General features: G+C 38.7%; 3 protein-coding genes across 6 annotated transcripts in view; all 3 read right to left on the bottom strand.

Annotated features, from left to right (window-relative positions):
- Nucleotides 1–3,613, bottom strand: part of LOC111232095 (protein unc-13 homolog A-like) — a 53,304-nt gene extending 49,691 nt beyond the window's left edge. Inside the window, exon 1 of the mRNA XM_022759450.1 lies at nucleotides 3,592–3,613. Within this exon, the coding sequence (XP_022615171.1) occupies nucleotides 3,592–3,613 (22 nt within the window). The remainder of the gene's footprint in view (nucleotides 1–3,591) is intronic.
- Nucleotides 3,614–5,092: 1,479 nt separating this feature from the next.
- hmg20b (high mobility group 20B) lies at nucleotides 5,093–10,490 on the bottom strand. 4 transcript variants are annotated; one of them, XM_022759523.1, is made up of 9 exons: nucleotides 10,449–10,490; nucleotides 9,964–10,050; nucleotides 9,004–9,204; nucleotides 8,509–8,629; nucleotides 8,313–8,365; nucleotides 8,148–8,214; nucleotides 7,717–7,944; nucleotides 7,282–7,414; nucleotides 5,093–5,769 (listed from the first exon to the last, which is right to left on the bottom strand). In XM_022759523.1, the coding sequence occupies exons 2-9, from the start codon at nucleotides 10,042–10,044 to the stop codon at nucleotides 5,757–5,759; spliced, it is 897 nt and encodes a 298-aa protein (XP_022615244.1). In that variant the 5' UTR covers nucleotides 10,045–10,050; nucleotides 10,449–10,490; the 3' UTR covers nucleotides 5,093–5,756. The 4 variants fall into 4 exon arrangements, with proteins under 4 accessions (XP_022615244.1, XP_022615248.1, XP_022615246.1 ...); XM_022759527.1 differs by having other exon boundaries at nucleotides 7,729–7,944; XM_022759525.1 differs by having other exon boundaries at nucleotides 8,313–8,362.
- Nucleotides 10,491–13,625: 3,135 nt separating this feature from the next.
- On the bottom strand, nucleotides 13,626–21,467 carry LOC111232230 (elongation factor 2-like). The gene is made up of 13 exons (XM_022759652.1): nucleotides 21,364–21,467; nucleotides 19,835–20,049; nucleotides 19,042–19,223; nucleotides 18,393–18,604; nucleotides 18,020–18,198; nucleotides 17,662–17,767; nucleotides 17,101–17,353; nucleotides 16,770–16,965; nucleotides 16,270–16,636; nucleotides 15,776–16,129; nucleotides 15,446–15,628; nucleotides 15,055–15,187; nucleotides 13,626–14,004 (listed from the first exon to the last, which is right to left on the bottom strand). Exons 1-13 carry the CDS (start codon nucleotides 21,364–21,366, stop codon nucleotides 13,811–13,813), a joined length of 2,577 nt encoding a protein of 858 aa, XP_022615373.1. The 5' UTR covers nucleotides 21,367–21,467; the 3' UTR covers nucleotides 13,626–13,810.
- Between the last annotated feature and the right edge of the window lie 5,702 nt (nucleotides 21,468–27,169).

The raw sequence follows: 27,169 nt of genomic DNA, 5'->3' as shown, positions 1-27,169 counted from the left end.
TCTCTCAATCACTCGCTCCTACAGGCTCCCCCTGCCATGTGGCAAGTATGCACGTGTGCTCCCTTTCTATCTCTTTCTCTCGTGCTCCATTAATCTCTCTGTGCAGCCGGATGCGGGCAGAGCGAGCTGCATCCCCAACACTAAAAATAACCACTTCAGTGTGACAAGGGTGGGGGGTGCCGGAAAGGGGGGTAGGGTACTTACAGCTCACAGGCATAAGACTAAACCACCATCGCTGCAGTTACAGCACAGAGAGAAGAGTGAAAGGGAGTAAGTGTTATATATTTTCTGCAAATCCTGAACAGAAAATGTTGATTCCCTACCACAGTAATTACAGGATCTCATTTTCTCCTTCTTTGCTGGGGAAATTTTGTCAAATACATTCACTCATGCCCTGGTGCAAAGAAGCTAAAGGGGCATTTATTTCCTTAGGTTATGCGATCAAAAGCTTTCAAAGAACCCACACTTATATACAATTATACTGACATCGGAACAACAATATAAACCTGGAGACAGGAAATGCAGGAAAGAAATAAAGAAAAAAAAAACAGTTATAAAGACTGAGAGGTCATTACAGTCTGTTCCTGTCTACTCTGCCTGTTAAAACTCAGTAACACACCTGAAGTATACCCGGGGGAATATAATAATGTTGATTAGACTATAACTGTTAGAAAACTACTTAAATTCAGTCATATGATTGACTGAGTGTTCCTGTCATGAAGAAAAGTTCAAATCTGTGAAATATCCATGAGTGCAAATGCTGAGCCATCTACCATGAGACATTTCAGAGAACATAAACACGGTATACAGTATATGTAGCCTTGGCATCATTCACCACACACACACACACACACACACACATATATATATATATATATATATATATATATATATTTCTATTAAAACACAATTGGTCTTTGCTTCTACCTATTTCCAGACTCCCAATAACCCTTGTAATTATTACAGCAATGCAGCAGTGTGTTTGAAATGGTAATAAAACAAAGGACTAGCTAAGGACAGTTTGGTGTTAAATTATATTCATTTCTATTGTGGGACATTCTGACTGCTTCCGCCATATGTAAATAATCTTAAGTAGATGTTAATGAAAGAAGGTGACACTAATGAGGATGTCTCTCATGGCTCAGTCTGTTATGAAGTTATAACGTGTGAACTGGCATCTCTCTACAGGGGGTGACAGTGAGAAGAGGCCAGATCTGAATATGCTCATTCAATTCACTGTGGTACAGGATATGAATTCAAAGACTACATCTGACATCACAAGACATGATGTAGAGTAGAACATTCACAAATGTCTAGCCATGCAATGCCACTGCAATATTTGTATCAGCCAAACTCACTGTACCATCATCATCACTTTTATTACTTCACTCTGCTCACAGCCACTGTGAAAAAATATAATATCAATATAAACCTAGCTGCAGGCTTTACCAGTGTGTAGAAACTAATGAGAAAATGCCAGTGGAGACCTAAAATACCATTGGGGTTGCTATGCCAACAAAGCCTCAGGACATAAAGGGGCCACCAACAAGCCTGAATCTCAATCCTGACATCTGTGCAATCAGCTCTAGCACTGGTGTCAACAACGTACAGTAGCAGCGTCTTCAAAAACACTACAAGCCTTCTGCAACCTCTCCCTCAATCTGAACAAGAAGCTTGAGGGAAAAGCTTTTTCATTTTTCCGTCACTGCTCCCGGATAAATCAGGCTCCACATTTATCAAGTGTCAGCGTAGGAAATCTGCCCAAACTGGACCAAAATTCTCAGAGTGCATGGTTCAAATTTGTTCCTAGTTTTAGGCTTAAGTGTGATTGAGGAGCTTTTATGAACTGTCACAACTAGGGAAACTCATACCAATTCATCTGGGATTTTAGAGAGTTGCAAAGAGTTCTGTTCAAACTTGTTTGAGAGTTCCCAGGAAGTGGCAAATGACAGGATAAAGATGTGCACACATTTCAGCAGGAATTAACATATGTAAATTTTTCTTGGGTTGGATTAAATAAATTTGTGGTTTAAGGGGCTCTGACAGCTGTGATTTCAGTAAATTTCACTCAAATTTAGTCAGTTTTTTTAAATGTATTAAATCCATTCTAACAACATGGGTTTCATTTTAAGGTAAAACGCAAGACATCTTGCTAAGAAGCAACATAAAAAATCTTAAATAACTACTAAGTAGAGGATTTACAATTTCATTGACATATTCTGAGATTCTTGATAAATACTTGAGTCTGCTGATATGAGTATGGGTCAAATGGTTTGAACTTTTGGTTCTTAAAGTGGGAACTGGGGATGACCAGTAGTTATTGAGGTGGTTTCAGGAGATCCCTGGGATAAAAGCATTTGATTCACTCAACATTTATAAAATCTGTCCATCTAGTTTCCCCTTAGACATTTATGCAAATCAATTGAAATGATACCGGACAGCAAAGGACTCCTCCTAATTAAAAGAAACAACAATAAGTTTTGATTAATAGAGGCCTTAAGTCTTGTTTATGAAATCCCCATCTTGACCATGCAAAACCAACATAAATTTACATCTTTTATATGACCACAGGTCTACTCTGCCCGTAAATGTTCGGTTTTTACAGTGACTGAATCTTTTAATAGAATCAGTGATGAGCTATTACATGTAAAAAACAAACAAACAAACAAAAAAACAAAACAAAAAAACACTACATCTCTTTTGGATCCACTTTGTATTTGTTAAGTTGGAGAAATAATACATTATAGACCACATCATAGACTTCACTGAAAACAATTACAAATACATTTGAAAAGCAGTCATAATACAGCACAATGCTGTCTTTATACAGTAGAAGACCAATTTGAAAACCAGTTGAGAAATCTTGAATTATTCAAAAGCAGAACAGGCAGTGGTTGTCATTATAGAGCTCAATCAATAGGAGAAAGATAATTTAAGAATCTCGCAGTCAATCACGTGGTTTAAAGAAATATCCTACTGTAAAGAAACCTTGACGGCTGCTGCACACGCCTTTTCTTGCTTGTGCAATAACGCATGGAAACTGAGATGCAACGTCTACACTTGCGATGATTTTTAATCAAAATGCCATCTGCTTTCTGATATGAAACACCCTACGCTTCTGCTACAAGGGGACAAACAGAGTGGGTTACATCTTGTTTTACTATGTTTGACAGCGGCTGCCAGAAAGCATACACCTACTCCATAAATCGATAGATTCTATTGTAGCAATGCCAGGTTTTGTAAAATGAAACCAGGCTGTGATGGAAGATAACAAGAGTGAGATACTTCTGGGTGATTGACAGTCAAAAACAAAAATAGATTAGAAATATGCAAAATTGCTAAAGGTGATGGAAAGTATTAACCTCATCAACGGGGTGTGCATTAGTCTGCAATTTAATGAAGTAGCAAATAATAAGATTTCTCTGTATAATGGCTATTGCAAAATACTGATGGATGGATCGTTATCCTCACAGGTAAATACCGAAAAGCCGTAGAGATGCGACTTGGAGCTATTTAAGCTTCTCACACCAGCCGCTCGAGGAAATTAACAGCAAGTCGTGCCAATATGTAGATTGTTAGATTTCCTCTTACCTCCGACACACAGCAATGACATTTCTTATATGAGCCTTTAGTACGGGGTCCAGCTTCTTCACCAGCTTTCTTAACGGAGCTAATCTGTGCAGTAGTCAGCCCGGGAGAGACTCGCTGGGCTGGAGATGGAGAAGCCTGCCGTCGGTCGCAGACACGGGGCCTGGCAGGGCTCGTTAGGCTGGTCAAAAAGAAGTCTTCACACTTTGAGGGTGAGCGTCAGAGTCGCAAATCTCTCTGTCTTTTTTTTTTTCTTATGGCGTGTCTGTCTAAATTTGAGACCCTCTCCCCCCCACCCTTACACCTTCTCTCTCAGCTCCTCGCTCCCCAACACACAGCCATCTTGTTCAGCTTCAGCACCACCGCTGCGTGGACAGCTCCTGGCAGTGACGTCAGGGCGGTGGCGGCGGCGGTGTGCATGGGTGGGGGCGGTGGGAGTGGAGATGCTGAAACACTCTCCCTCTGTATTTTCAACATGTTTCTCAAATTTATCTTAGGAAATGCTCAATTGATACCATCAAATAATTTCAGATTATCAACATGAAGGTGTCCGATGTAAAATATTGTGATAACTGATCTGGACGATATTACCCAGTCCTACTTTTTAGGAAACACTACAACTCCAGAGGAAAGCTGAACAGGGTATAAACACTGTGAGTCAGTTAATGGACATTCATCTTCAAATACACCTAGAGCGAGAGTTTCGGTTATGAAGAAGCAACGTATGGATTCCCGTATACTGTGGCTCTCGTACGCACAAATTCAACTGGAAAGCTAGTATATATACACGCACATGCACAGACATACATGTATATATGTAGGTAGAGTTGAAACAATTAGTTGTTTAGTCGATCAACAGAAAATCTATTAAGTAATTTTTTTTCCAGGCAAAATGTCACATTTTGTGGTTACAGGTTCTAAAATGTGAAGGTTTGCCATTCTTGTTTGACATTACAGTACATTGAATATCTTTTGGTTTCAGACTGATGGTCAACCAAACCATTTGATTAGGTCACCTTGTGCTCTAGGAAATTGTAACAGGCGTTTCTCACCGTTTCCTGATATTTTATAAACCAAATGATTAATCAAGGAGAAATGAATTGGTAGATTAATTTAGAATGAAAATAATCTTTAGTTGGAGCCGTGAGGTGAGGTGATTTAGTTAAGTGATAACTTGACTGTTGGTGCCTAAGATTACAGAGTACAGAAAAAGAAAAATATGTAATTTGTCATGAGCTATTAAACTTTGAGCCTTGGTCTGACTGAGTTACCTCAGGCAAAATCTACACCACAAACAAACACAGTGATATACCCTTAAACTCTAGTCTAAGATTCAAATCATTAACTACTTCCTCCTGTGTAGGCCAACAGCTCCCCCTGCTGGAACACAACATCCCTTACAACTTCAGAGTTAGTTGGTATCTAAACATGCAAATTTGATAAGTTGGTTTTAAATAATAAGGCATACCTCATGACAATTTTAAAAATTGCAAAACTGCATACATTCATGTTTTGTTGGAGACATTTTAAGTATGGTTTAATGAACATTTCAAAAAATACAAATGTACACAAATATATAATTTTCTGACAATATGTGAAACTGCTTATCCATCCCACAACCTGCCATTATCAATATAAATTCAAACATGTATACCCTTACATTTTATTTTCATCCTTTCCAGTTTTTTTTCTCCATGCAGTCTAAATAAAACTACGTACACATTTTCCAACCACCGCAGGCCAAATGGCATTCAATGTAAACTGGTTGTTCGGCTTATCTTATTGGACAGGTCATGGGCCTGTAGGTAACTGCTGATACAAAGCTATACAATAGAATTACGGTCAATCCAAATTTACTTACGGCAGTTGAGAAGTTAAAATTACATTACACTTAATGAAATTCCTCAACTGTAAAAACCCTCAACACTGCCACACAGATTTACATTAACAAAAAATCCTGTGCGTGAATACACATTTTCCACAGAATAAATATATTCATAAAGAAGAGGCATGTAGACATTGTCTGTGTGTGGTGTTTTGAAGTGCTTGTACCCTTGCCTTTACTATCCTTGAGATATCCACATGTGTTGTTGAATGGCACTGACTTCACCTAATACCACTGAGCCCGTCGTGATGCAGGAATGAAAGGGTTTCTCAATGGAGTCTCCTCATAACTTCTCACTGACAAGGAATAACAGCATGCAGACAGAGAAAACATGATATTCAGATTTGAAAGTTGAGAAATACAACGAGGATAATCATGTCTGATATAGTCCCAATAATGTTGTGCTACTCATATTTTCTTGTTGCCTCTTTTCTTTTGGGGTTATCTTTGCTTACTGGTTTTAACTGCAAAGATTACTATAGAAAATAAATATATCGGAGCCGATAATAAATTGACTGAAAACATACTTTAACATGATGGTAAAGTCAAAGTGATTCCTTAAGTTTTAACAATTTGACAGACGAAGAAAAAACTGATTTGTGGGAACTGTCCACTACACTGAATCGCAACCACTTTTAATGATGATAAAACATTTTAAAACAGCTTTCTCAAACTCAGATTCCCTTGAGGCCAATTGTTAATGTTCTCTAGAAGGGCTGCTTACACACTCAGCAGATTATAAAAAGATTTCAACTAAACACACTCTAGAACTGAGCAACTCATCTTTTCCCCCAATATCCCATGTAATTTCCCCTTGGACCTATCATACTACTCTGCATGTTTAATGCCACTGAGATTATATGTCTACAAAGGCTAGTAGACAGGCTAGTCTGTCTTTGTGTCTGTCTGTCTCCTTCAATTTTCTCAACGAGCGCTCAACTGATCAACTTCAAACTACACATGTGTAACCCTGAGGACCTAAGAAAGTGCAGTCTTGACTGTGGAGTTGTTTTGATGAGCGGCTCTCGATGAACATAAAAAGAAAAATATTAAATGACAGTCGGTTAGGGCTGGGGTGACGCATCCATGTAGCCGATGGTACAGGTGGCTTGTCACAGCAGTACATAAGAGCTAAAACAGCTATACACAGGCATCTTGGAGTGCTTTGTTTAAGGTGCAATGCCAGCAAGACAGAAACGTTTTGTTTACTTTTTATCTCCCAAGAATTAAATAATAGGATTATTAACAGGTGGAACAAGTAATTTATGCACCGCTGCTGTTATGGTAACAACACGTTACACCATGTGTCATCTAACGCTGTTATTCAGCTGTCATATTGTCTGTTTCCTTTAATGGCCATGTATGACTGAGAAAATGGCTTAAAGTAACATTATAGTCTGTAATCATTTCAAATACATTCCTTGATGATGCATAAATGCCAGTGATTTTCTTAAGTGCATATTACTCCAGTGACTGTATAAATCCATGCCATAAGATTTTTAAGTTTTAAGTCTTCAGTAAATATACTGATTCTCCAGTTCAAGGAAAGGGTTGCTATGACAAATACATACAGTGATTAAATTAATCAACACTCACATGCCAATTTAATAGACACACCTATCTGATATCTGGTATGATCCAGATAACACTATGTTTTTAGACTGATGTATTCAGAACTACCTGATGTGTAGGTGGTAGGCGCGTACCCGTGATCAGTGGATGGTATCAGTGGTCAAACACAGGTTTAAATGCATGTTTAGTCGGCTGTGACACACATATGATATATGTGTTGAAGAGGTTTCAGTTACCTGTCAAAATGAGAGAGGACCTCACAAAGCTGGGTGAGCAGAGCACGGTGCTTGTGGGGGTTTCCCTCCAGCACTCCACTGAGACGACTCAGGTATGAGTCCAGGTTCCCAAGAGAGGCTGTCTCACCTGTACCTGTAAAAGAAAAATAGTAGAGTCAAATTTACATGTCATTGATTGATATATGTATATATTTTTTTTTTTTTAAATATAATGAAATTTGAGCTCTGATATAGCAGTTCCTAAGATCATCCAGTTTGTATTATAGATATTTAAAAATCAAATAAACTAGTCATTAAGAAGGTTAACATTATCAGTGCATTTATAATGAAAAATTAAATTAAATGAACTCAGCATGAAAATATAATATCATACTAGGAGATATCATTTAGGATTATTACTCTCCATGTGTCTTCCCTCTGACTAAATTCAGTCACCTGACTTCTGACCTGGGAGGGGGACTGATGAGAGACTGTTGACCAGCGTGTGTTTAATGGCCAACAAGTGCTGCTGAAGAGCCTGGGTGCGCTTCTCATCCTGCCCCAGTTCAGCCTCCAGGCGCTCTTTAGCGTTGTACATGTCCTTAATGTGCCGCTGCAACACCGCATTCTGCTCCTCAAACTCAATGTTGGCCTTACGAAGCCGTCGCAACTCAGCCTCACGAGCTGAAACCACAAAGAGTGAAGTATAAAAAACATTTGATGAGAGTATAAGATTAGACCTAGATGCTTTATCTTAGATAGAACATAACACCTACAGAGTTAATGTCCTTTTAGCCAACAAGGTAATGGCACAATGGCCATGCTGAACACACAGCTTTGTGCTTCATGTCAGAATGATTATTTTCCATTTTCAGTTCCTTGGTTACCTTTGTTCTGATCAAGAAACTCCTCTGTGAAGATAGGGATGTCGAATCTGCTTGAGAGGTCAGAAGCCTGAAGGGACAAAATCAGCAAATGGACAACTTAGCTGTGTGCATTCTATATAATAATGACATTGCAGAATATACAGTGAGGAAGATGTAGACGTGTACCTTTGTTAAAGATGACCCTGAACTAGTACTGATGATGACAGATGGAGTGTCTTCTGAAAGAGAAAAAATTTATGTCCAGTACAGCTCAGATGGAATAAACTAATGGAATAAGAAATTTACAGCGTCTTGCCCTTTGTCCTGGTGATGTGGTGGTTATTTTAGAGGCATTAACATTACATGAGTAGAAATCAATCACCTTTCTTGATCCTTTTGTCTTGTATCTTAGCACTGGTGATCTGATAGGCCTCAGTCTGCTGATATTCCTTCAGCTCCTGGGCATATTGCATCTTCTCCCGCTCCGCCTCGTCCAGATAGCGCTGCCAGTACACAAATAATGTTGTTATTTTATTGAGGGGGAAAAATCAATCTTGCTTAAAGATTTGAAACCTTCTTTTAGAGAAATAATCATGTTCGTTTTATCATAAAAATATTTTTTAAAGCACGCAGATTTCACAACCATCAAAGTGGAAAGAACACCTCTGAACAAAATCTTTATGAATGTGAACAAGACAAATAATGATTCTCCTAGTGGCAAAACTCAAATACAGCAATAACACCTGTGTTTATATTCTTGACTAGATTTCCATGTGTCATTGTGAATATCTGTCAAACGGGCCCAGTAATAAAGCAACATTGAATACCCATGACACTGAATATACCCTGTGTAAATGTGGAAAATTTGAAATGTTACCTGTTTGTCATTTGGGGCTAATCTTGTCCACTCGGCTCCGAGTCTCTTAGTGATTTCTGGAAAAGGTAAGTCAGGATATCGGGCCCGCATATGTTCCCGCCGTTCATTCAGAAAGCGGACATATCCTGTTACTGGTGCCTTGGGACCATTTGGTAGCACCTTCTTTCTTTTCTTTCCTTTTGGCCAACCTCTCTTTTTAGGCTGCAGAGAAGGGAAACAGCACTGTTTGGTCAGTAAAATATCAGGAAATCACACTGAAGAGTCCAACCAAAACTCTACAATCCAAAGATAATCAATAAACCATTATAAAACACTAAGAAAATTTGAAAATATTCATATTTAAGTGGCTGGAACCAGAATTTTTGGCATCTTTACTTAAAAAAAAAAAAAAAGACAATTAATCAATCAGTTCTCAAAATGGTTTAACTTCATGTTGACTGAATAATTGATTAATTGCCTAATTGTTTCAGCTCCACTACATAAACTAATACAAACAGTGTTATTTCTGTTATTGTCATTTAGGAGGCTATAGTTTGTAGTGCTGTTGAATTGTATTGCGTTATATTAAGAGATATTTCCTCTTTTTGCCATTAGTTAATCTTATTCATTGACTGGAAGTTGTCATGCAGAGAGAGCATGTATGCTTAGTCAACCTCCACCCATCCAGTCAACATCGCATGTTTTTTCAAAGAGTTAACTAAAATCCTGATATTTTGTCGCCTTCTGTATATTTATAACCTATATGAAAGTAAGATTTACTCCAGGTCTGTTGTAATAGTGTGAATTACTTTAAGTTTACCAAACAATGGCAAGTGAGCATATAGTGAACTGTATAGTAAAACTCCTTAAACAAAATGCTCAATGGAATTCAAAACAGGACAGCCGTGTATGCAAATAAGGAGGCAAATTTAAAGCAATTTACAAACCCTGTTTACCGTGATCAGACGTAGCAGTACTTACCTCCTCTTGTGGCTGATCCGCTGAATGCGAGGCTCTGGGCTGCTGCGATGCATCACTCTGCTCCTGTTTGATCCCTCCCATGATCTCCTTCCGTTAAAGTATGAAAACACGTATTTATCCGTCAGGGTTGTGTCGTGGAAGGTGTGTGTGCACAAAAGCGCGTGAGAAGTTGTGAAAAAAAAAAAAAAAAAAAAAAAAAAAAAACAAGATATGAGCAATTGTACATTTCAGCATTAATGACCCCACAGTGTTGCCGCTTCTGATGCTAACCTGCCTGCTAGCAGTTCAGTGAGGCTAACTGGCCGCACTGTTGTAACACACACACACAACGGACACAAAGGTAATCCAAACTGCTCCTCCCCCAAAGGAAAAATAATAATACAGCAAAATACATATTAGTACGTTCAATAATGTTTATTGACTCAGGACAGTGGCGGTTTTATACAATTGTTTCTACTTTTTAGGATAAACGTTTTATTACTCACCCGATAATGAATCCTTTGGCCAAACAGGAAGAGAAGCCTGCCTGCCTGTCATTTGATTGGTCGGTGCGCAGACTCATGATTGGCTGACTACATACTCCCTCAGCCCACTCACTAGTATGCGTATACTGGTATATATCATGTACCAGTAAAACACATAAAGCTAGATTACTCAAAGTTTTCCCTTGTTGCATAGTAATTCTTAGAGGATGATAATTATTGTAGTGGAAGTATAAAGTAGCACTAAAGGGAAATACTAAGTTCAATACACGTACTTCAAAATTGTATTTTGTACTTGAGTAAATGTTTGTAGTTATTTTCCACTACTGGCAGTCTCTAATGAGCTAAAATTAAAAACCGTTTTCATAAAATCTTGAACTTTACTATTGTAATAAGGCATATATGTTCTCATGCTTCCCTAATATGGATAATATGCCGTAATTGTGGCAAGATGTGGGTGTCGTTTCAACGAGAATAAATTAACGTGCCCTGCCTCAGTTTTATTTTGAAAGTCTTTGCCGGAAGCGTATCCATCAATGTATGTGGATGGTGTTCAACACCTTCCAGTGTTTTTTTTTTATTATTATTAATTACATTACATATTCAAAGTAAGGCACAAAAGAAGTAGTCCAACATAATTAACAAAGACAGACAACAAATATGCGCAGCGCCAGGGGTTATAAACAGATACACAAATATAAACTGAAAATGCTGTAATAAGAAAGATATTTTTTGTTAAAGTATACTATAACTAACTAAATAACTATATAACTAAATTATATTAATATTTAAAATTTGGAGCACAGATTGAAGGGTTTTTTTTTTACAGCTTTACTATTACATGAGGTAGATAATGTTCTGATATAGGACTCTGCTTCCTTCTTAAAAGTACAAAAAGAGGGTTTAGTTTTTAACACCTTACATTTATGGATACAAAACTTGGCAGGTAGTATGATGAGATTACAATACATCCTTCAAAAAAAGTAAAAAAGCTTCATAAATAAGTCCAAAATGAAGCGACAGATGCCTTGCCACAGATTACAGTTGTGTTCACAAGTCCAAAAACTGCAGTTTACGTCACTGTCTTTCTTGAATCTTACTCAAAATTATTTGACAGGATAGCAACGATGGATGATCTTAAAAGAAATCTCTTTAACTTTGTTAACTAGTAGAAATCTGTTAGGAAGAGTCCATGTCTTGTCCCAGTCTATATCCTGAACAAGACCATTCCAGATTGCGATCACATAAGGAACAGAGATACAACTAGCCGCACTAGCTGCGGATATTCCTATTGTTTTTTCTTTTACAGGAAGCAGGCATAAAACAGTTTTCCAATAGGTGTGTCAACTGGCTCAAGTGAAGGTGTCATATCAGAAGGTGGAAAAGAATAACCCTTATAGAGCATGATAACACCTTATAGAATAGCATCAAAGACAACTCCTTCCAGTGCTCACAGCAAGAAACTGCACCTTTAAACTTTTGAATTCATTAAGCCAGTTTCAATGAAAGCATGTGTCGGCACTCTAACATCTGGTTTCAAAACAACCACAAGAAATCGAATTCTAATATAAATATAAAAATAAATTCTAATATTTATTTGTATAGACTGGTGCAAATTGATGTTTGGCGTACAAATACAGGAGGGCAATATGCACATCCACTTCTTTCAGAAGCAGTTACTGAAACCAAAAACAGTTATCTGGTTGTGGATCATTGTCTCCACATTGTCTGCTGTGCCTTATTTCTTTTACCAGAATTCAAAATTTATTTGGATCAAACCCCTTAGAGAGAATAAACACACAAAGAGTTCTCCTCCATTTTGCAATCTATTAGGTTATTAGCTACAAAAGCAATTGATAGAAGAATTTGTTCATGGTTTTCAAAGTCTGGGAGTTAAACAGAATTTATCACAAACTTAAGTTCTGACAGAACAAATTAGTCACGGTTGAGTTGGGCTTGAACCCAAAGACACATGTTGGAAAGCAGCAACTTCAACAGCTTGTTTGGCTGCCTCTGAAGGATAGTTTTACTGCTACAACATAGTGTGTACATAACATCTTAATAACTGAGCCCCGCAGTATCATAAAGGTCATCTCTGTAGAGTTGGGGGAAGTCACCTAATTAGACCAGAGCAAGTATACCAACATGGGTATCTGTTCTTTCAGTTGTGGTGCCAGAAATTTGAATTACTAAACCATTGCACGTTAACCTAATTGAAACCTTCAACATTCCAAAAGGGTAAAATGATGGTTTATAACTTAAAAGTGTAAGCTTACCCTCCTAATTAAAATATATATATATATATATATATAAATATATAAATAAATTTACCATGTCATTACCTTTCACAATAACTTGATTACAAAAAGAAAAAAAAAAAAATTCTTTGTTGATGCGAGTACTCGACAAAAACCATGACATCAACGATCACTTTGAAAATGGGTCTTGGGCCTGGTTTTATTGTTGATATAGATGCACGTAATTGCTATATCAGCAATCAACATTTTAATTCCCATTTTTTGGTAATAACCCATTGTTACAACTGCAATAAGGTTTCATGGAAATGTTATAAACCTTCAGATATAAATTTAGCTACCAACTTGAAGCAATAATTACAAATGAGGCAGCTCCATCAATATTATCTGCAAATTAGGCACATATTCTGTCATGTCAGGCATTCTTTGTGGGCATGGTATTAAACTTGTTCGAATGTTCTGATCTGGCTGTAATCTGAACACAATCCCACTCACTTCAGTAGTACAGCTGTACTCCTTTCAAGAACCGTGTTTCTACCGTTTTCCACTCACCTTTTAAATTTAAGTTTGTGTCTTAGTCAAACTGGACATAAAAATGCATCACAGAAATGTGATGCAACTTTGTGCAACCAACTTTACATCAAATCTTCAGTATTCAGCACATCATAGCAGCCCCCAGACATTACAGTAGACCATAAACATGTCTAAGGTAAGAAATAAGGATAGCAAGACAAGAAGGTTGCACTGTTGGAGGAAAAAAAAGAAATTGAAATTCGACTGAAACTGAAATTCGACCTGAAAATCATTTTACGATATGAAAGAAATATAAACAGCACCACAGCCCTTTAAATAACAGAAAATAACTTAACAGCATCCACATGATCACCCCCCCCCGCAAAACAAACAGAAAAAACAAAAAACAGCCTGAACCATAAAAGTTTTTATTTTCTTTTATTATCGTTTACAATTTTTGTAGATGTTTATTCATTATTGTCAATGCTTTTGGCAAACATTAGTGCTCCCTATGTTCTGTACAGTCCGGTCCCATGATGTAGACTTAAATTTGATGGGAAACGAGGAATGAGGCATGAGCCAGGTGGGTTCAGGCTTTTACAATTTGTCCAGGTAGTTGTCCAAGGCTGGGATACCTTCTTTGAGACCCTTACGTTTGCGTGTCTCCATGACAACTACACCAGGCTTGCTTGAGCTGTCCATTGGGTTTCCTGGAAGGATCTGCCAGTGGTCAAACACACACTGTGGGAAGGCCTGGCCACCAGTGTTGGAGCGAAGGTCAGCTGTGAAACCTGGGAATGGACAGAGCAAAATATGTTTTAATGGGTGCAAGTGAAATTATACCCGGCACCTGTCTGCTACTGTGAGCTGCTTTCAAATCATTCACAATGCTGCTGTAATCTGTTGAAGTACATGCTAGCATGTACACAACACAGTCAACTTGCGTAATTGGCACACACACTGGAATATATCTTTGTAGAGCGTATAAAATCCAGGCTAACAATTATTTTTTTTAATCTATAATAAAAACTAAAAAGTAGCACAATCTATGAAGAATTGCATTTCAGGGCTCAAATTAATGTGAAACACCAATATACAACTCATTATATTCTTTGTATGTTTGTTTATACCCATCTACCTGCATATGCAGAATCATACACCGTTTGCCTCTGGTGGTGAAACAATTATCATTTGCTGCCAATAGTATCTCCTCTTCAGAAGTTTAGTATTTGAATCGTACTAAAAACAAGCATCTTGGGTTTCGGTGACATTATGTCAATTAGCTATTGTTTCTTTCAGGGATTAGAAAACATAACATATCCAATCCAACTGAAAATTAACAACAAAATGCAAGTGGAGGCCACATCATGTTAAAATTACGTAACTGGCTTACTTATGTACTTGGCAGAAAAGAGTACAGGACTGTTGATAACTATTTACTAAGCACTGTACACTTGACAGCAGACAGAACAGTGAAATAGGCGCCATGTGTGCAAACAATTGCAGTCTGATATGAGAAGGCAAACAGAGCCTTTTCCCATTCCTCATCTCCAAGAGAACACTAGATAACCATGATGACTGCACACTAAGGTGACACCTGTGACCTCACCCTAAATTTAATGACTTAAATGTCAACTTCAGACAAAAGTATCATATTTTAATGCCTCAGTCACTAAAATGTAGCCAAAAAAAAAAAGAAAAGAAAAAAAAAAACCGAACAAAAACAAAGAATAACACTAAATATAAAATCAAGATGATCACTGCTTTGGAACACATGGTTTTGCTGCTTGGCTTATTTAAAAAAAACAAAAAACAAAAAAAATAAAAAAACAAAGACATACCAAATGACTCCATGACAGGCAGGTAGGCCTTGATGACACGCATGGGTGTTCCCATCACACTGGACTCCTCAAACACGTGACCACGCCTCTTGGTCAACACACCGTAGATTCCACCCATTGCAACTTCAGGACACTGCAGAATAGGCAAGAGATATTGGGTTGAATAAACAATACCAAAATCTGTGAAATAGAAATGCAACTGTAAAATCTTAACAGTTGTGTGTGATAAATAAAATTTTTTGTAACGAATCCATTGTGCCCTTCCAAAACCCTAAAAGGTGTGACAAGCAACTTTAAAAGTAAAAAGGATTAATCATAGGCCTAAACTCGTCTCAGGTATATCAAGTAACTAGAAGAAACAAAATGCAGACTACACGCGCACAGCACCTACCTGGATCTCCACCAGATAGACAGGCTCCATGAGTCTGGGCTCAGCTGTCAGCTCACAGGCGTACAGAGCTCTGCGGGCAGTGGGGATAATCTGACCACCACCACGGTGAATAGCATCTGTGTGCAGGGTCACATCATGGATGTCGAAGCGAATGGCACGCATGTTCTCTTCACAGAGGACACCCTAAAGACAAGATTAACAGATTTAAAATTATCTCTGCATTAAAAAAAGCACAGACTATTTTTTAAAATAATATCTCCATAATAAACTTAAAGACAATTTTAGCTGAGTGCAATGACCAGTGAATTCTTGCATATGATGGCCCCTTACCTCCTTGACTGCCCACTGGAAGCCTGCCACAACACTATCCTTGATCTCATTAAGGTACTGCACTCCCTTGGTAACGTCCACCAGCAGGTTGGGGCCATTTCCATCAGGGCCAAAGCACCAGATCTTTCTGGCCTCAGTGACATCCCACTCATACTTGTCAGCAAGGTAACGGGCACGGGCCTTAAGCTCCTGACGAGCGCTAACGTCACCCTTCTCAATGTCCTCTGCCAGGCCATCTTCGAAGGGACGGGCCCTCATGAACAGACGGTTGTGCTTGTTGGGTGACTTTGACAGGCACATGGTACTTGATTCTTCACTGACAGTCTCTCTGTAGGACACCACTGGTTCAGATTTCTAAAAAGAGAACAGCAAAGTTCAATGCAGAAATGTTCACTTTTGAGGATAATATCAAAATGAGCCTCTTATCCATTTGATTTTTATGAGTCTTTACACTTATAAGGGCAAATACATATTACTTCTTAACTCAAGTTTACCTTGAGTGGAATGCAAGCATGGTCCTCCTCCAGATCCTTCAGACAGATCTCCAGATGCAGCTCTCCAGCTCCTGCAATGATATGTTCTCCAGACTCCTCAATGATACACTGCACCATAGGATCGGACTTGGACAGACGCTTCAATCCCTCCACCAGCTTGGGCAGGTCAGCTGGGTTTTTGGCCTCAACAGCAACTCTCACGACAGGGCTGACACTGAACTTCATGACTTTCATGTTGTGTGCCTGCTCAAAGGTGGTGATTGTTCCGGTCTTGACAAGGTACTGGTCCACACCAACCAGACCCACGATGTTACTGCATGGCACATCTTCAATGGGCTCAACGTAACGGCCCATCATCAAAATGGTCCTGCAAGGACAAATATACATGAGTGGTAGAGAAAGACAATTCAGAAGTGATCAATACCTGATAAATTCATCATAATTTATGCTACACACATAAAACACATAAAATAACCAACAGGCCAGATGCTGAAACTAACCTCTGAATTGGCTTCAAGTAGAGGTCGTCCTTCTTTCCAGGGACAAAGTTTGGTCCCATGATGCGTACTTTCAGTCCGGTGGAGACAGATCCAGAGAACACACGGCCAAAGGCGTAGAAGCGACCCTTGTCACTGGTAGGTACCATCTTTGAGATGTACATCATCAAGGGAGCCTTGGAGTCACAGTTCTTGATACCTGGGTAAACAATTTATTCTAGCAATCAGTACAAGTCCGAGAACAACAAGCAATTGTTGATATTATGCATGGGCTATACATGTTTGATCTTGTAATCCTCTGCATAAACAAAGTTAAAGTAAATTAGCTTTATACCCATGGCAGCCTCATCATCTCCAGGTCCTTCATAGAGCAGCTCGCAGCGGTACTTCTGGGCAGTGACGGGGGAAGGCAGGTGGATGGTGATCATTTGCAGAAGGGCTTCACCAGCGGGCAGCCAGCGACGCATGACAGCCTTCAGCAGAGGCTTACCCTCCTTGTCCTTGTCCTCAGTATCCAGCTTGATTTCCAGTTTCTGGATCAGTTTGGCAGTTTCCTCCTTCTTGAAGTTCATGATGGCATCAAACACCTGAAAAGAAGACAATTTGAATTGGCAGAATGCATTTAACATAGCCAAGCCAAAGATGTTGAAGCAAACCATTGTTTTTGTGCCCTGCTCAGACTGAAGGTTATCATCACTGGTAAATCAGGTCAAAGTGAAGAATATTCAGGTCATCACTTGCAGGCATACAAATTAACTGTTTATTTGATATGGTCCAATTTTACTAACAAAATGTCCTAATTATAAAATGTACTTCTCTGAACACCGCTGTAGGTGTAAGTTTGTAAGTGCACTGTACTTCAATAATTAATCAAAGTCTTGTCAAATCTGGTTACCTTGAAGATGGGGTCCAGGATAAGAGCAACAAAGGTGCGGGGGTACTTCTTGCCATCGGGTCCATTAGCACTCTTGCTGAACTTTCCAGTTTCCGCATCAAAGTACCTAAAATAATAAATGAGATGTAAAGATTTTCCAAGACAATAATCAGATACAGCTACATTGATATCACACCCAAATTGTGAGATTTGAAGAGATTGTTTCAATTTAAAATATAAGTTGAAACATTTTAAAAGAAGCCACTTTTGCGTGCCGTCCTCTCCCTTTATTGAGTGTCTGTCACTGTACGTTACTGCCAACTATATTACCTAATCAGACACTTCATTTTCTAATCAAGCTCTCCATTTAGAGACTCACCTGTCACCCCACAGTTTCCTCATCATATCTTCCACCTTCTTGCAGCGCTCAGATGGAGTCATCTGGGTGTTGCCCTTAGCTGCAAACTTGGCAGCATACATCTCAGCAAACTGCTTCAGGGTGAAAGCCCAGCCATGGAGTCCAGAGCCAAAGCCGACAGTACCAATGACTGGATCAACCTAGGAGAGTTGACAGCACCATATCAGGACACATGCATTTTGATTAATTCATTACAAATTTAAATTAGCTATAGTGACAGCTGAAATGACTTTACTTGGGAGACAAGAGTCAAAAATACTTCTGGTTTTCTACAGGCGTGCAAACACAATGAAGCCAGTGGGTGTTGAACTTAAAGGTTCAGACAGCCACTTACCATGATGTTGCCCATAGGTCCATGCTCATCTTCTCCATAAGTGGAGATGATGACATTGACCGTCTCAACAATGCGCTGGAAAGTCTGGTAAAGGTCTTCAGGTTCAAGCTGCAACTCCAACAAGGCACGGTCCATCTTGTTCATCATCAGGACTGGCTTGATACGCTCGCAAATGGCCTGACGGAGCACTGTCTCAGTTTGCACACAAACACCTGGTAGGGATGCACAACAATAGGCAATTTAACCCAGGGGAAAGCAGGTTAGGTTATAAATGTGATTTCACATAAACACAATGGTAAATAGTATTAAGGATATTACTTTTAAGACAATCGTATTAGCAAACTCCCCTGTGGGCCAGAATGAGCACATTTAGTGGTTTGTATCTTTATATATAAAAAAAAAAAAGAATCAAAGACCGTTACATCAAATTGACCTACTTGTATGGCATTTCAAATCTCATTAAATATTCTCAATTTTGGATTTACACGATAGAAGGTTGTGACTGGCACTGTAAATGTTTTTTTTTTTGTGTGCTGGTGTCAGCCTGTGGTCTTTTGGTTCTGAGCCAAAAGAAAGAAGCGTAAGTGAAAAACTGAGAATTCATCTGGAGAGCTCACATCAGCTACTGAGGATTGTTCGGGCTCCTTACCAGACACGCAGTCCACTACAACCAGGGCTCCATCAGTCACACGGAGAGCAGCAGTCACTTCAGAGGAGAAGTCAACGTGCCCTGGTGAGTCAATCAGGTTGATCAAGAAGCCGGCTCCATCCTTGGTCTGCTTAATGAAGGCCAAGTCATTTTCAGCCAGCTCATAGTACAAGGAGATGGCACTGCAAGTTAGGAAAAGGTCACATGACAAATTTAGCAGTTAATTAACTAGCTGATTTTTTTTCAAAGCAACATGCCTGTTAATACATAGCCCTTAGAGCTCAACACATCTCAACATTTCTTCAGTAATGTGTTATGTAATGTGTCATTAATTACAAAACAAGCTCAACAAGTCTACCAACTGTATGCATGTCAATACTGTGCAGACATTTCACATTGTACTGTAGAGTGAAAAGGTGCACGTATTGCAGTTTTAACAACACTTTCTTCAAATTGTATTTTCCATCTAGCTGAAAGGATTGAGACAATAAGGCAGACAAAAGCAGCCAAAATAAAGAGTGCCATAGTTATCTATGTAGCTGGTGGGTTACTTGTGAAACAAAGACATTCCCACAAGCAGAATATTTTCTCCACCTAGGATTCTCCAGTTAAGCTGCAATGTGGAGAAATCACAGCTGAACAGGTACTGGGCGATAAAAACGTAAGTGCTTCCAATGTTACTTATCTACCTGCTGCCAAGTCATATGGAAAGAAAAAAAAAAAAAAAAAAAAAAAAAAAAAAAAACAGCAGGAAGGAGAAACAACACAGTGGGTAACACAGTAAGATACTTACGTGGACTTGATGGTAATGCAGCGTTCCTGTTCATCTTTGCGCGTGTCTGTGAATCGGGTCTCTCCAGCACGAGCTGAGGCAATGATGCCAGCCTTCGACACCAGCGAGTCTGTCAGAGTTGACTTTCCATGGTCGACGTGCGCAATCACAGACATGTTACGGATGTTGGCCTTTTTGTCCATGATGGCACGGATCTGGTCTACAGTAAAGTTCACCTGAGGAGACAAATTCAGGTTAAACACTCAGGAAAAAAAAAAAAGGAACAAACTTTTAATGTGGCTGCCTGGCCTTCTGGTTTGATTAGGTTTTAAAACCTAACACTGTCATCCCAAGCTGAAGGGGTTCACAATTTCCTTACCCATCATTGTATGGGCTCCTTTTGAAATGCAGTGGGTATTGGGGCCATCCAATTGACCCAAAGAGAAAAAAAGACAATTGCAAGCCTAGTGATCATCTGCCAACAAGCTATTGAACTATTGAAGCTATTGATGTGCACCAGCATAAAAAAGTGCGCACATAGCAAAAGAGCATTGCTTAGCTACTTGTTTCGTGATTTACGGCCACTGGTGTTCATAATTTATAGGCACTTCTGGTTTCAGTAAGTCTACCAGTGTTCATAAAAAACAATTCTGACTGAGTCTTAAAGTTACTTCACCGTACAGTAACTGTACGCTCTGCTCTTCTGAAATTGTTGCTGAGTCAATGTGAATCATTCGGCACTTCCACCTAGGGCGTTGGGTATCCGCCATCACAACTATGACGTTATTGTTGTCTACATTCATAAGATCATTTTTAACAGCCCCTTGTCAGTGTTTGTCCACACATCCTGCGAAGGACAATGTTTCATGTCCTTAGCTAATAATGTAACCGATCGATTCTTGTTTCTAGTTGATTCGCCGCAGTAGCACCCGGCATTATATGTCGACATGAATAGGCCACGTGTACAGACTTTGACACTGTGCTAAATGCTAACATTAGCTTGATAGCCTTTCCGAGCCGGGGAACGCGAAATGCCGGCAAATCACTCCTACAACTCGGTACAACTTTAAAGAACACGACGAATTGTTGTGTTGATTTTGCTAGCCCCCTCACCACATATAGCACGTTAAAATGCCAACTGTGCAATAATTCAAACAATAATATCAGCATTTTTCTGGAAAAACAGCTCACGTCAAAGCAAGGGAAGCCACTGTCAAAGTTAGCCCCAACACTTTGGCTTCGCCTAAGGTTAGCGTTTTTTAACCTCTATCGACATATTACCACTCAGGCCTGTGATAAATAGTTTTGCTTAGGCAAATAATAAAAGTTAATAAACAGAACTGGCTTTCTCGAGTGGCGGTGGCCCCATAGATGCTAGCGGTACGGATGACAAAATGGTTGCCATTTTGATCAAAGCACAATCCACAGAAGTGACATGTAAGTAGCATAGCATCCAATAAATTCTCATGAAAAAAGATCAATATTAACGCTAAAGACACCTTGTGTGCCCCATATTTTATTAATTGCTCCAAGAAATATTATCAACTCACCATTTTGACGGATGGTTTTGGATTCGCTTGGTGGAGAAAAGAGACAGGAAATTTTTTACACTGCCCACCTCACGAGGGCATAGGCAGGGAAGAGGCCGCTGACGTCAGAAAACAGGGATTTATACTGCGTGCGTCAGCCATGTTCGTAATCACGTACGGACGTTACGTTGAAGACTGTGGTGGCTTGCTCATGCGCTCGCTGCAAGATCCTCTATACGGTTTCTCCATTGTCTCTGGGTCGCTGTTGCACTTGATTGGGCTGCTGCCGCTACCACAGCCGCCCAGGGACGAAACTTTGCTAGTTGAGTAACAGGAATCACAGGAGCTTCAATGAATAATTAATTCTGTTCATCAATTACTAATTATTAATTAATTCTGTAAATAAACTGTCATTAGCTGAAAGAAAGTGAGGAAAATAAATATCCCATCTTGATTTTTATTTTAAAAAAAACAACATAACACAGTGTAAAATCATGCTAAACTGTTGCCCTTTTACTGAATGTAAACCATAAAAATACTACCAAATTCCTTTTTTCAACATAGATAAACTCCCTTGCCCTTCTATACCTGCCCTGAGTGTTCCGTCTCCAGATTTGAAGACTTAGCTTTCTCACCTCCTTCTCTCCACTAGGTGGCTGTAATTTCACCTATTTCCCTTTGGTTCATTCCTGGGAAACTAATAGCATCATAAAACAGTATAAAAGCCCTTAAATTTATACAAAAGATATAAGTATCAGATATTTTTTGACAAATGAACTTATCAGACCAGTTAAGTCCCCCACTCCAGTTTAAAATGTAGATAATTATGATAATTAAGATCTGTTTTCACCATGAATTGCAGACAATGAAATCTTAGTGGTGTCATTAATGTGTGTAAAATTGGTACATTTAAAGATGAATCAGAAAATGTGATTTGTTTTCTGCTTTATTCATGGTTTAATCATAATAGTTCTTGTACAATACAGTGAATCAAATATGACAGATTACACAGATTACATGCTTGTATCAAGCAGTCTTCTTTTTTGATCGTTTACCATACCTGCTCTGTAGTTAATCCCTGTAATTTGACTTCTCTGAGCAAAAGGGCTGACAAAAATAAAAAAAATACCCAATGAGCATTAGTGAAATCTCTCATTATTATCAGCATAAAACAATTCCTAAGGAATGGGCAAAAACTTAGTTGGATGTTGATTATTTAACAAACAAACAATCATCAGCCTATAGTGTTTAAAAACAAAGAAACAAATAAAACAATTCTTGGTCCTGTTCTGTTGGGACAGTTCTTCATTCCACTGGCCAGATTGTTCATGCCAATGTTGCTTGATTATCTTTTCCAGCAGATGGTGCCCCAGCTTCACATCTAGACACTGCAACTTTAAGCACACCAGTCCCATAAATAACAAGTAATGCTCAACAGTGTACATGTTATCATGATAATTTCACCCTATACTGAAATGAGCAGTGATTATGTTATGGTATGAAGACTATAATATGATGTACAGGCTATAAGACAAGGTTAATGTTGTCAGGAATGAATGTCTTCATGCTCTCTAGATGTGAATGATAGACCTTGGTGTCTTTCTGTGATTACATTGGAATTAATGCACCAACTTGTTTCTGATTGGACTGATCCAACTAATTTTTATATTTTGTACAGTTTTCTTCTTCTGGTGATTTGACTGAACCCTCTGTATTTTTGCTGTAACCAAGGTTTTTTTTTTTCATTTGTGTGGCTTTAAGTAGCCTGCATTTGCAGAGACACAAAGAAGACGAGGGAGAAAGAAAAATAAGCTGTGTGAGAGCTAACAGTTTGGTGGAGAGGGAAATCATTGATGGCTGTTTAAACTCTCAGTGGCAATGAACAAAGGGAATGTGAAGTATGACTAGTCTTCAGATCATATGAAAGAATTTTTAGCCACAAGAAAATATGCAGTTTAATTTTCCTTCATTACACGATACAGCCAAGAATAATCTAAATAATACATTCAGGCGGAGATAAGTCCAATGATATTACCAAATAAAAGCTATAGTGGAGAAACATTTTTATGCGCTGTTTGAGTACTTGATTCACTGAATGATTGGAGGTTGCAAAGTATGACAACTATACAATGGGATTTCTTATCTTCACCATCAGTCAGGTTTAAATAGGGGAGTTTTCATTACCATAGAAAATACTGAATGATAATGGCATAATATTGCAAGATGCATGCATGAGGAAGGTCCTTGACTAGAACGCTGCCTAGAGTTCAATATCAAATTACTCTTAAGCTCATTGCACAAAGAATATAACTGTGTTTTTCTTTTTTGGGGGGTTGTTGAAATTCTCTTATTAATCTGTCACGATGAGAGACCATTCACCTAGATATGCAGATTTTCACTAGAACAGCTTCAGGTCCCTCAAATGTAACCCTGGTTTTAAAACTGTAGTCATTTTCAAGGAAGGTAAAGTGGTGAATGCTGAATGTTATTATGTGTATACTTAAAGGCATACATTGCATTGCATTCATCTCCATCCTCCACTCTATGCTGAAATATATTTTCTCTACCAATAGTCGATAATAGAAAATGGTGTAGCTGAAGATACACACGATGGACTGACCATCAGTGACGAATTATATGGGCATGCTAATGTCACAAAAGCGCCTTTTAAAAAGCATGAAATTATTCCATGATTCAAGCGCTTGGCGGAAACTGGGGGTAGAGATGCCTGTGTCAGGAACAGAATTAGAAAACAATTAGGCGTAACATGGACACAGATGCACAGGCACACACACAAAAAAGTAAGTAAGTAAGTACAGACAAGGTAAATTTAACAAATTTGAAAGTGTTAATTACTTGTTTGAATGGGAAGTAAACTGTGTAAAATTTTCTCATTTAACACAATCACACCTGAAGTGCTTGTCAAGCTGTGTGCTGTGGCTCTCAGCGCCCTGTCATATCTGAAAACACTCACACAAAATGATTGACAGGGACAAATGGCAGACAGCTAAGCCTGAGTAATTGACCGTAGATTGATATGACACCAAACTTTTAAAGTGGTTTGAGCTATGTGTCTTGTTATAATTCAAAGTTGTTTTGCTTACTCTAAAAACAGTCCATGTTCTCCTGGTACTTTGTGTGACAGAAAGAGACAGTAGTCTGACATACCATATCCACGTATTTGCCTCAGTCTGATCCTCAAAAAAAATGCAAGTCTGAAAGTCTTCACTGTCTGCCATTTATCCAGTTTCCCCCTGTATTTTTCACTCTCTTGCCTTGATCCTTGCCCTCATTTACCTTTCATATGAGAGCCTGACAATCACACGCAGATATCAGTGGTGCTAAGAGGAAATTATATATTTAATTACTTTACGGTCAAAAATCACCTGTGATAATACTTATTGTTTGAAGAAACACATAAAAAAGACAAAATCACTGTCATATTTCAGTGTCACATCACAACCTCGATGTGCTGTAGAGCCCCAAATACATTCAAAATGCATTTGCTTTATCTCAAATACAAATGTTGCTTAGAAAGAGATCACAAGCACCCTATCCCCTGGAGCTGCTCCAAGGTATCATTATGGCAAACAGCAAGTGTATGCTATAAATAATAGATGAAGCAAATAAACACACACTTTTGTCATCAAATGACAGGAGTGTTAGCCACAGTTACATAAGTGTCATGTGTGACTCCTTCTGACAGAAGAGATTCTTTTATAAATATTGTATCAAAGTATGGATGTTGGAAACTTTAATCATTCATGGTAATATCAGATTCAGCATATTGCCCAAGTACGTCATCAAATACAAGGAATGTGAGTTGAGCTATCAGCATATCTCAAGACTACCACATAGCACCAACAACAAATTTATAGGAGATGCACATATACTGTAAGTATGTACCAAACAAATGCTAACATAGAGGTTTTATGTGCATGGAAGTATTATGTGCTTTATATGTGTGTGAGTATACAGGGCATGTCACTAATACAGCTCTGTACAATCCTTAAATTGATGCTGAATCACAGATCATCCAGGATCACAATTATAAAATCACCAAGACTGTTTCCCAAATCTTACTAACAAAGTCTGTCATTCACACAGTTCAATAATTACTTGTGTGAAATACTGAGAAGATGTGTGTTTGTCAGCACTGCTGCCCATACATCAAGAAAAGTATGGAAATATGACACATTAAGAAAAGAGAGAATATGAACCTCAAATTATTAGCTACAGTCAAGAGATTGGAACAGTCCATAAACCTAGAACCAGAAAGAAGGACAGGGCTGTGCTGAGACCAGAATATTTCTGGCCATGACACCTGTGTACAAGTGCCGTTTAAAAAAGTATCTTGAAGTCAGCAAAAGGACACTTGTAATTTCAGTGTCCTTCAGGTGCTGCTCCCTCAAGCATGTAATCTAAAACACTGGGCAAACAACACCATCCAAGTCATCCCAATATGGATTCATAGTTTTGCCAGTTGCACAGTGTAAGTTGGTACGGATAATGGATGGATGAATAGATTTCTATTCTATATCAACAGATAATTTTAGTCAATACTCATACTACATATTCATAGTTGCAGTACTTTGTGAAATGGGCTACAGAAATGTGTGTGGTCTAAAAGAATCAAGAAAAACTTTAATAAACCCACAAAGAAATTCTTTGTTACAGTTTCTCAACACTCAGTTAGGAAAGAGAAAGTAGATAACTTAAAAAAAGTAAAAACTACAATAAAATAGTATTAATAATAAACAAAATGTAAGTGAACAGAAAAATGTACAAATGTAAATGTGCAAAAAATAAAAAAAAGGAAACCTGTACAGTAGATTAACAGTAGTTTAACAGTAAATTAACTGCTGTGCAGAACTGAACTGACTAAAAGTGTAATGTGGGTCAGCAGTAAATTAACAGTAGTTAAACAGCAGATTAGGCTACCGCTGGAGACAGGTACGGATTATCCGAGGCCTCCGACCTCTAGGGGGCCTCCAAACCCCCACCAACTGTGGCCTTATCCTGGTTTGTTTATTTATTTATTTATTTATTTATTTATTTATTTATTTAATCAAATCACATTAACTAACTGAGTGTGTGCATTTTGAAATATGACCCAATGAATGCAGAGTTACTTTATTTAAAATATTATGATAGATTTGCTGGCTGCCTGTGTCATGATGATGACGAGTGAGGTCAGAGGTCAGGAGGTGACCGTGGGAATTTAGCGGCAAAGCCGGCCCCTTGCGAAAGACGCTTCTAAAAACATGGAAAACAAACATTCGAGCGGTGGCGCCGCAAAGAAAAGCCGAAAAAGAAAAAGGATTCAGAGTAACTGAAATTCGGACAAACATACCATCTATCTCGACTTTTTACTCGGCTTGCTAGCATTAGCAAAGAGCCTGGAGAGGGCGATCGTAGAAGAGGAGGACAGTAACCAGCAGCCGCTAACGTTAATTCACCTGAGCAGCAGCATGAAACAGAAGCACAGAGCCACAGCCCTGCGGCAGACACCTGTTCAACTGCCCCACCCTCATCTCCACCTGAGTAGGTTGAGTAGATTACCAGTTTAGAAGCCCCACAATTTATTACTTTCTACCTGTTTCCCCACATTGCGAGAATTAAACATGATCTGAGAACAAGGATGAGGCAACAAGCTTGAACTCTTTATCAACACTAGAAACAGAGTCAGAACTCGACAGATAACCTGGACTTTTATTGGTGTAGTGGAAGAGTTTTCAAGGAGAAAGACCAGAAAGAAGACCATCACATGAGGTAGGCTTTTGCTCATAATATTCACACATTATAGACTATCCTAATTTAAGGAATT

Source organism: Seriola dumerili, unplaced genomic scaffold (assembly GCF_002260705.1).
Source record: "Seriola dumerili isolate Sdu_G_001 unplaced genomic scaffold, Sdu_1.0 BDQW01000322.1, whole genome shotgun sequence".
NCBI lineage: Eukaryota > Metazoa > Chordata > Actinopteri > Carangiformes > Carangidae > Seriola > Seriola dumerili.
This window is presented reverse-complemented; position numbering and strand designations above follow the sequence as displayed.

Coding starts and splice junctions, on each gene's coding strand:
- hmg20b (XM_022759523.1), bottom strand. CDS start 10,044: ATGGGAGGGATCAAACAGGAGCAGAGTGATGCATCGCAGCAGCCCAGA. Junction 8,366..8,508: donor AGACAAAAGGATCAAGAAAG/GTGATTGATTTC, acceptor TTTCTCTTTCAG/AAGACACTCCATCTGTCATC. Junction 7,945..8,147: donor GTTTCTTGATCAGAACAAAG/GTAACCAAGGAA, acceptor TTGTGGTTTCAG/CTCGTGAGGCTGAGTTGCGA.
- LOC111232230 (XM_022759652.1), bottom strand. Junction 18,199..18,392: donor GACCTATGGGCAACATCATG/GTAAGTGGCTGT, acceptor CAACTCTCCTAG/GTTGATCCAGTCATTGGTAC. Junction 14,005..15,054: donor GCCTGTCATGGAGTCATTTG/GTATGTCTTTGT, acceptor GTCCATTCCCAG/GTTTCACAGCTGACCTTCGC.